This window comes from Perkinsus marinus (genome assembly GCF_000006405.1).
Source record: "Perkinsus marinus ATCC 50983 genomic scaffold scf_1104296956594, whole genome shotgun sequence".
NCBI classification, from domain to species: Eukaryota; Perkinsozoa; order Perkinsida; family Perkinsidae; genus Perkinsus; species Perkinsus marinus.
The window spans coordinates 13,252-22,482 of NW_003207417.1; the positions used below are offsets into that span (position 1 = coordinate 13,252).

The 9,231-nt window shown below is 46.8% G+C and overlaps 3 protein-coding genes across 3 annotated transcripts; 2 read left to right on the top strand and 1 right to left on the bottom strand.

Annotated features, from left to right (window-relative positions):
- Positions 1 to 2,487: 2,487 nt before the first annotated feature.
- Positions 2,488 to 2,799, top strand: Pmar_PMAR028882 (hypothetical protein; the record flags this gene model as incomplete). Its single annotated transcript, XM_002775117.1, has 2 exons — positions 2,488 to 2,646; positions 2,707 to 2,799. Coding segments are annotated over 2 exons (252 nt in total), but the record flags the coding sequence as incomplete, so codon positions are not given.
- A 15-nt stretch (positions 2,800 to 2,814) lies between these two features.
- Positions 2,815 to 3,095, top strand: Pmar_PMAR028883 (hypothetical protein; the record flags this gene model as incomplete). Its single annotated transcript, XM_002775118.1, has 2 exons — positions 2,815 to 2,911; positions 2,986 to 3,095. 2 exons carry the CDS (start codon positions 2,815 to 2,817, stop codon positions 3,093 to 3,095), a joined length of 207 nt encoding a protein of 68 aa, XP_002775164.1.
- Positions 3,096 to 6,258: 3,163 nt separating this feature from the next.
- On the bottom strand, positions 6,259 to 7,164 carry Pmar_PMAR028884 (hypothetical protein; the record flags this gene model as incomplete). Its single annotated transcript, XM_002775119.1, has 1 exon — positions 6,259 to 7,164. The coding sequence occupies one exon, from the start codon at positions 7,162 to 7,164 to the stop codon at positions 6,259 to 6,261; it is 906 nt and encodes a 301-aa protein (XP_002775165.1).
- Positions 7,165 to 9,231: the final 2,067 nt, after the last annotated feature.

The following is a 9,231-nucleotide window of genomic DNA, read 5'->3' on the forward strand; positions in this document are numbered from 1 at the left end:
GCTAATTCGATACCAATGCTCAACAATTAAGAGCTCGTGATCACCCATTGCATGAATCCTTGGCCAAGATCAATGACAAGGATTACACGGATCAGTTGAGATCTTCAAGCGGCCTAGCTCCTGACGAGCAACGAGCAGCTATTTTACGTTGGTGCGAGTCCCCATGCCCCCGGACCAGCAGGATCTTGAGGCCTGCACGGTTGCATCCTGATTCTCGTTTATAATCCGTAACACTGAACATTCGAGTTTATTAGGGTGTATGTCTGCTGACATCAAGTAACATTACAGGTAGCCGACCTCTTAATAACACATGAAATTCAGCGCTTGGCCGTCAACTTAACATGCATTTCGAAATTGAAATTTCATTTCGTGAATAACTCCTTCCACTATACTGAAATCGAATTCCTTTTATCTAATTCGTTCGTTCACTTGCTGAATTTGTATCTGTTCATCATGAACAGATGTCTTTCGGAATAGACAAACAAGTCTTAGTCGCTCAGCCACGAGATGTACATATGACCCGTAGAGTATGCGTAGACACGAAGAACGTGGAAGTTTGCAGGTTGATTATCGAACACACAATCTCGAGGATCCCATCTTCATAGTAGTTGAGATGGCTGATCACCCAGCCACATTTCGGCCCGATGGACCGATGCAAAGGAAATTGCTCACAGTAGTCGAGATAGCCGATTTCGCGGCCATCTTCGTGAAGTGGCCGATTTGCCGATGATTCCACTGGGCCCACGCAACACTCAGTTGCTCACAGTATTTGAAATGAGCGATCTTTCAGCCACTCCTAGGCCCCACTGGACCGTCGCAACACTCAGTAACTCGCAGTACTTGGAATGGCCGATCTCTCAGCCACTTCACGGCTCAACTGTGCGAAGGAAGTAGACTGCTTGACGTAGTCGGATATACTTTTCCCGCGGAGACTCTCCGCGGGGGACGTTGAAGCGCATCAACTCCAGTGGTGCATAGCTGCTCTACCTGGAACCGAGGAATTGTTTGGTTGAGTTCCAAGGAATGGTCGCACTCGTATCTTGCACGCATGTGTGCGTACATACATGGCAGTCTGCACGGTGCAGCTTGTGTACTCTGCGCGATGCGTTCCACGTTTGCATACTCTCCCGTTACAGGAATGATTTCACTGCTGCAACACTCCACTAAGCTTTCAAGCAAATCGGCAAACGTGTTGAACCATCTGCTAAGGCACGAGGCACCCACGTGCATAGTTTCATCAATAATTGATCGAACAATCATCAATCTACGGGTGACTAAGCCCTTGTGTATACCTTGCAGATATATCTTCTGAAAGGACAGCAGTTAGAAAGGCATCCAGCGACACTTTCGAATCAGTGTAAATGTGGATGCTACGACAATTATAATCGAGGCATCGTAAGATGCCAGCTATCAAACTATCCAATTCACTATATTTGCAAACTTGGACGAGTACTACTATCAATATTTTGAGCATCGGCTGAATGTAAATGACAATCATGATGATTGAAGAAGATGATTGAATCATCTTCTAATCACCCGAGAAGGTAGGGCACGGAACCCCCGTCTTCGGCTGAACTTCTACTTCGGCCACCGAACTGACGCGCTACAGTAACACCAAAGTCGTTGGAGACAATGTCGAACTACCGGGAGTCAGTCCTGAGTCTGGGCACCAAGATGTTGAGTGCTTAAGTTGACTGCCAACTAAAGCTTAACCAAGGCGCAGAAAAGCCTTGGTATATGCGTGCAACTGTGTGAGGGCATAGCTAAGGGCACGAATAACTTCAAGAGCGCAAGGATAACTATTCTCAGTTACTTACTCTAAATAGATGAAGAGAAATGCTAAGATCACAATGGTGCACACAGAGTGATTCAGCTAAAGAGACATAATGCTCAACTAATGCCTGATAACAGTATATAACACCTCTACGTTGTCCCACTATGCGGTCCTGCCTGTGAGGAGTAGACAGTATAAGGCGACGCGAGACTCCTACGCGTAGCTCACTTGTGCATGCGTTAAACGATCGATCGCCTTAAGAGTCTTCCGTTAGACTCTATTGAGGATTACTTATGGCACCCTTGCCAACCTTGTCGATCGCAGGACTATTTTGTAAGAGTCACTAGCATAGACTTTCTATAGTATCAAGTGACGACCCGATCATGTCCTCGTCCGGATCTCTTGTACTCAAAGGTAGATTTATTTCAGGCAGTTGAGTAACATCCCTCATGCTCTTTACTGTGAATTTGTTAAGGTTGAGCAGCCTCCTGTGGACGTTCGAAGCTCCTCATGTAGTTCCAGAAGTGTCTTATAGTAAAATAGGTCCTACGAACACTACCTCGGAGGGTCTCAAGGTTATTACTAGTGGCCAAGGTTATTACTCTGTGATACCGACGTTAAGCAAGTTCATGGGCGCTATGCTGTGTACCCGGGAAACCCAGAGAGGGAGTGAGAACTACTGTTCACTGCTACGGGGAGGGACCTGTCGGCAGGTACTTCTTTTGGTTTTTCGAATCGAGGAATAGTCCAGCAACTGATCCGATCTTCCTATGGGTTCACGGTGGCCCAGGCGGGAGCGCAACTGTTTCAGCGGTCGAATACAATGGTCCTTGCATGGTAAACAAAGAAGGAACTTCGACATCCATCAACCCGTAAGATGTCCACATCGATGATTCTCAAGATGAATATTTCAGGAACTCGTGAACTAACAGGGCCAATGGCATCTGGTTGGATCAACCCACTGGGGTGGGTTACAGTAAAGGAGGGCCACCTGAGACAGCCATAGGAGAGATTGTGGAGAACATGTTAGTCCGAATCTCATGGGATTTCGTTGGATCTTCTCCGTCATCATCAGATACAGATTCGTGGAGGAGTTTTTCAGTCGATTCCCCAAGTACAGAGGCCCTTTCTATCTGAGTGGGATCTCATTTGCGGGTGAGAGAGCACACAACATTCATGTCACTATCACTCCGATGTTCTGCGTCTTTCAGGCATTCTGCTCCCACAGATCGCACATGCTTTGAAACAAGGTAGCGAGCCCCTGATAAACCTCAAGGGCATCATTTTCCAGAACGCAATTATGAATGCCGAAGCTCAGTAGCCGCAGGAGTTCGAATCCTTGAGGCACTGCAAAATATGCAGCTATGCGCACGGTCGTAGCTACTGTGTCGAAGTAGAGACCGATACATTGGCCGGCGTCAGAGGCGTGGACTATCTCCATGCAGATACTGTGATGTGCGTCAAGCCGAAGTCCCTCAGTGAGCTCCTTAATAAGCTCAGCTGTGAGGCTTGCTAGTGAAAATCCGGGCCTCAGAAAATTCAGGGTGCGTTCCATTGTTTTTGTGAGAAACACTTTCTCCAAAGATATATTCAAACACATGCAGGACTGGACAAGATCTTTGAAGAAAGGACGTAAGGCACCCGGTTTCAATTTATACAGGAAATAGGCTGTGATCAGACCTCTGCATTCGAGCCGAGGCTCGGCTTCGCTCGGTTATCGCTCGCCGCTCGGTCGAGCGGCGAGCGAGCGGAAAAATTTTCTTTCGTGCCGAGACGAGCTGCGAGACTCGTCGAGACTCGAGACATTTCAGTTGGTGAATCGGTACGGAAGAAGTATTCATTGCTTTCCTTCGACTCTCCGAGACTTGATACAGACGTATAAATCTCAGTCTGAGTCTATTGAGCTGTTTATATGTAAAATTTACTTAGTAAGTAATACTTACTAAGTTATACTTAGTGAACGAAAGTCTATCAGGACTATGAAAAGGGTATGCTTGCAGGTATGACAAATTGCCATTGGCAATACAGTCTAATACGCCATTGATGAAATAACATTATTCATAGTAATCATCCACAGATGTTACGCGTATTAAAGGGTCGACAGGAAGCTTAATGAGCGCCCTGCTGCCCCAATGGTTAATGGGCTACTAACGGGAGTAGAAAACCCTACAAAGACGAGACATTAATGATGATATCTTACAGCTAGCTGCATCCACGGATGCAATACAAGCTGTTCCATGCAACTAAGCTGATAACTTATTGGTGGTCTGAATTATCAGCAAAGCCTCTAGAGTACTGGGTTTGAGTTCAGTCCTCCGCATCCCTAACTGATCTCGTGCTCGGCTGAAAATGCCTTCACATGAGCTCGTAGTCAGAGTGAAAAACTGTGCGCAGTCAGCAGCGGCGGATAGGAGTGGGAATGACGTGCGGGCTTTTCCCCAAAATCCATCATACGTGTCTTCGTGGCAGGACAATGTCAGATATCTCTTCACCTCAAGTTCCACCCTTTTGAATAACTGTTCTTCGAAGACGGTGTTCTCTGCGAAGGTCGGGAGCTTTTCACTGCCAAAAAGATCTCCAACGCAGCTGTCCTCCAATTCAGTCACGTCAGTGGTCAGATCTGTGATGTCCGAAGGCTCTTCAAGATAAGACGCAGATTTAGTTTGGTAGCCAGAAGGCACGCCAACCTCTCGCTCATTAGCAATAATCGACCATTCGTTGAGTTGCTGGATTAGCCTAGCCTTGCTGAGCATTCCGCGTAAAGAAGACTTAGAGTCAGAGTCGAAAGTCTTTCGAAAGGACTGTACAATCTGCAGCTTCTCAACTCTCTCCCAGCCGTATTTTCGGGTGCAGAAGGGCTGGGAGAAGACAGTCTGGAGTCAGTCTGGCAATAACCTAACACAGTATGCAAAGGGCTGAATTTTTTATTTGGAAATTCTAAATTCGTAGTCGCAACAGCGCAATATCACCTTATCGAGAAATCCTTGTCGGATTTTGCTCCTGGCCTGCTGAATCATGGGCTCCTCTTCCATCTTCTCATCCGACAGATGTTTCCAGCATCTTTCGAGTTCCCTGCGGATGCAGACGGGAATGAGGAAAGGTTGAAGTCGAATAAATCACATAGCTTCACGAGGCGTGAGTCAGGACATACATGATCGTTTTAGTAGAACCCAACTTCTTGTAACTCTGGATAGTGAGTGTCGCATCTCGCAGCGGCTTGATTAAAGCCATGAGCTGCTCCAGTTCCTTTTTTTTCGACAACACTCGCTCAAAGAAACTAACATAACGACATCACGCCTCCCAGTCCAGCCCAATTTTTGCTCTGGAAGAAATATTGCTCAATTGTAGTTACTCATGTAGCACGTCCGATATTACATCCCTTTCCCTTTCTCTATCAGAAGTGAGCCCAGCGGATCCCACGCACCGATTACACTCCTCAACATGTCGTACAACGAATTCCACTTAACTTCATTCACAGGTTTCAACCTACAAATCCACGAGACGTGTCAGACATACATCTAAGGTCACCTGATGAGTCATCAGTGATGACTCACCAGCGGTGACCCGAGAGTATCACTTACTTGTTATATCCCCTGTCTTTTATTTTACTGTTAAGCTTCGATTTCTTGACGTAAAGTACCATCCTAGCTGTCCCGGCCACAAGTGCAGCTGCCGTGTTTTCTTTTTCCGCTTTTCTAACCGTCAGCATTTCTTCGGGGTTGAGATGATGCAGCTGGCGAGTAGACGAGTCTTGTTTCGGGCATGTTCCGCATTTAATTGCAAGTTGTAATAGATGAGCGAAACAAGGGGTGGACGCTAGGTCCCCTTCTCTAAGCGCGGCTAGGTTGTTGCTTGCGGAATCCGAACTGAAGAGTATCTTCTTGCCATCCAGTCCATATCTGGATAGTACCTGAAATTCGATCATGGTGAGGTTCGTTTGGTGAGGTTCCTTGCCACAGGGGCGTTGGCAACGCCGCGTTGGTAGCATGCAATATCACAGGGAACCTACTTGTTCGGTTGTTTCCAGAATATGAGCTGCGGACTCTGATTTCAACTCTTCCAGAGCTAACAGAGCAGGTCGAGAGTGGTCACCATTGTGCACGTTCACTGTCACGCCTAGCAGGTGCCTGTTCTGATACGGATTCAGCCATGCATCAAAATGAACCTGTGCGCAAGCTGTGGTGCGATCTCGGACCAGAATTTCTGGAGCGACGCAATGGTAACAGTTCTATCAGTTAGTTGCTCACTATCGGCGAATCGCTCCGTGCGTTAATAATTTTGTAACAACTAATACTGATATAGGTGCCGATATCAATGATGTGGTCCTCATTCGAATCGTGTTAGGTGACACGATGCCACTGATACTTCCTCAATTCGCAATACACAATTTATTCAGCAAGAGTAAAACGCCGGACTAACAAAACGTCGAACTAACGAAACGCCGAGCTAACAAAACGCCGAATTAACAATTTGCTATTTCTGTATTACCTAATAGGTAAACCCTTATGAATACCCACCGGTCGAGCTAGTACCTGATATGGGGGTAGCTGCTGCTCGATTCTCATTTTAATTTGTTCTCTCCGATCCTCCGCAACTTCTTTGCACCTCCTACTGATAGTAGTATCAGATGGGATCGACTTGGCTGCACACCAGGGTCTACCTAGCTTAGTCGTAATATCGATAATCATCTGTACGAACTCTAGCATGGCGTCCGATCGATAAGTGCAGAACCCTATACCAGGAATTGCAGAAGAAAGCTTGACACATGCCTCGACCAACAACTGTTTTTGTTCATCGGGAAGAACAGTAGGCTTGAGAACACCAGGGAACTGCGTCATTTTAATGGACTTTTCGTGATCAAGCTTGCATTGGTGACGTATCATAGATGAAGTATTAGAATCAATATGAGAGACGACCACTAGACAGTGATTACAGGCTGCAATATCGTCGAGTATCTCATCATCACATTTTCGCTTTACCAAGCTGAAGTCTTCCCAGACTCTGCTCTTGCTCTTGGGCTTAGGGCCAGCTAACGCATAGGACAGAAGGTCGAGGGCTTGCCCCATCTGGGGAATACTTCGTCCTTGTCTAGCGGTATCGAAACACGAAGAAGATAACTTACGAATCTTACGATTCGTGTGTTCGCCAGTGGAGACCAAGCTTTTCCTCCGTTTTTCCGGAAAAGTTTTACTTTTGGGAGTCTTCGACGAGCGGGCAGAATGATTCATCGGGGGGACCAAGGGATGAAGGACTTCTTCAGGGTCGTCACCAGACACGGGGAAGGCACATCCAACATCAATATCATCCTTAGAGGAGCTACTGGCAGAGTTAGATGTGTTCGAAGCGTACGGTTTGTACTCATCGGCGCTTGGGTCAGCAGGGACAGTCATAGTTGCAAAGAGTAGTATTAGACTACCAGAATTCAGTTGAACCGATCCTAAGCACCATATTCCAATAAGCTAAATGAAGAAACTGCGACGTACATTGTGAGAAAAGAAACACCCCAGTCCGGAGCCTCCGGTAATAATAAGGCGGAGCGAAGCTCCGCCGGGAAAAAAATCGAGACTCGTCTCGGCTCGGCGAAAAATGGCGAGTCGAGCCGAGTGAGCGAGCTCTCCCCACTCGACAGGCGAGCCGAGCAAACAGTCTCGTCTCGCCTGTATGTGGAGGCCTGGCTGTGATCACGTTGGGTGCCTCGCTCCGGGATATTGCAGTCGGGTTTCCATCCATCTACTGTCAGCAAGGCCTCGAAAAAGCCGTCTGGCCGGAAGTTACCCTTGCATGGACGACCGCGGCCTCCCATCAATAAGAAGAGAGCTTTCAAATACTGAACTACAGTAGATCGGCTGGTAGGCATATTGCTAGTAGCCATTAAACACCACAAGACATGGTTATCGAGTTCAATCCTTTATATAAGATGAAACGTAAGGGCGGCTACTCATCGCCGCAGTGCGGACTACACGCCCAAGTGCCAATTTTCGTGTAAATGCAAGAAAGGCGCATATTTAGACCACCGTATATCCCATGTAATGCCGAAACGCTAGACTGAACTCGGGGAAAAATGTGGGAAATTTCCCGAAAGATTTCCCGGAATTCCCGGGAAATATGGGAAATGGGAAAAAATCGCCTTTTTTCCCAAAACGGACAAACCCTGAGATAAGGTTAAGAGTTTTTATTGGTTTGTGGTCCTTACTGGTTGGACCATCCTTACGTGAAGTACTATCGTTGCAACCCAAGGCTTGGTGGGTTGATTATTATCTGTCCATTAGTATTAATTGGTATTATCGACTGGTTGTGTTAATCTAGTGGGATGAGTGTATCTTCTCGCGACATTGAGAACGTTGACATGGAAACCCAGAACGGCTCCCAACAAGACGAACACGAGCACCAGATGGCTCAGTGCTCTTCAAGCCTTGCAGCGTCTTTTCTGACTATAGATGGACAGCGTAACGGTTTTTTATGGTTTAAGTTACGGTGTGTGTGACATAAGCAGTTTACTGTTACGGAAAGGCCTTACGACTTTACGGTTGGTGCTTAACTCCTTTTTTAGAATTATGGCGGAAAGATTGGGTGTAATGCACTCCACGATAGCTCAAATAGCTGTTAAACTCAGTTTTTGTTGCTCGGATCCAACCGGACCGCTGAGAGAGTAACATTTGGTTTCGCATTTACCACTCGTCTCCTTTGCAAATTCCGTCCATCTTACGTTACGGGGCTTGAAGCGTACGAGTAAAACTGAGCCGTAACGACCCGTAATGTAATTCTGCCCATCTATAAGCATGTAATTCGACCATCCTCATCGGTATTTAACTTAGGTTAATAAGTTAAACTTTACCGTTTGTTCGTGTTTGACGGGCAAGTCATGAAAAAGGGCCGAACTCGGGACTCAATGAGCGAATGACTATGAAAATTGTACTTCAGAAGCTCTAAGCCCGGAAAAATCGATTGGTATACCTGTTATGGTATACCAATCGATCTCGACCGTTTCGCATCTATGGTGCATGGAAGATTTTCGCGCACTTTCCAACGTTCGCGTTTGATAAGCAAGAGGAAAGGCCCATACTTCGTGAGACTTCCGGTCCAGCCTCCTGCCTAGCTCGGCAACGTCTGTCTCAGTCTGACTGATGACTCTCGACTGACGATTGTAAGTTTGTGAATCTGACGGAACCATTCGCTAAATTCAGACTACAAATCGAGTTCGAATGTGAAAACCTCTCCATCGCGAGCCTGAATACGCTCTTCCAGCTGCATCGCTTTCTCATCAGCCACCCGGGCTGCTTTCTCATGTACCTCGGCGTCATGCTCCGCTTGCTGCCGAGCTAACTCTGATTTATGAGCCTATGATGTGAAAAGCATGGGGATGTGATAGATTCCGATACCATCTCAGTGAGATGATCTCACGTTCAAAGCCTGTATCAGATCACAGCGAGTCCTCCCGAGCTCCTTGCTTGTATAGT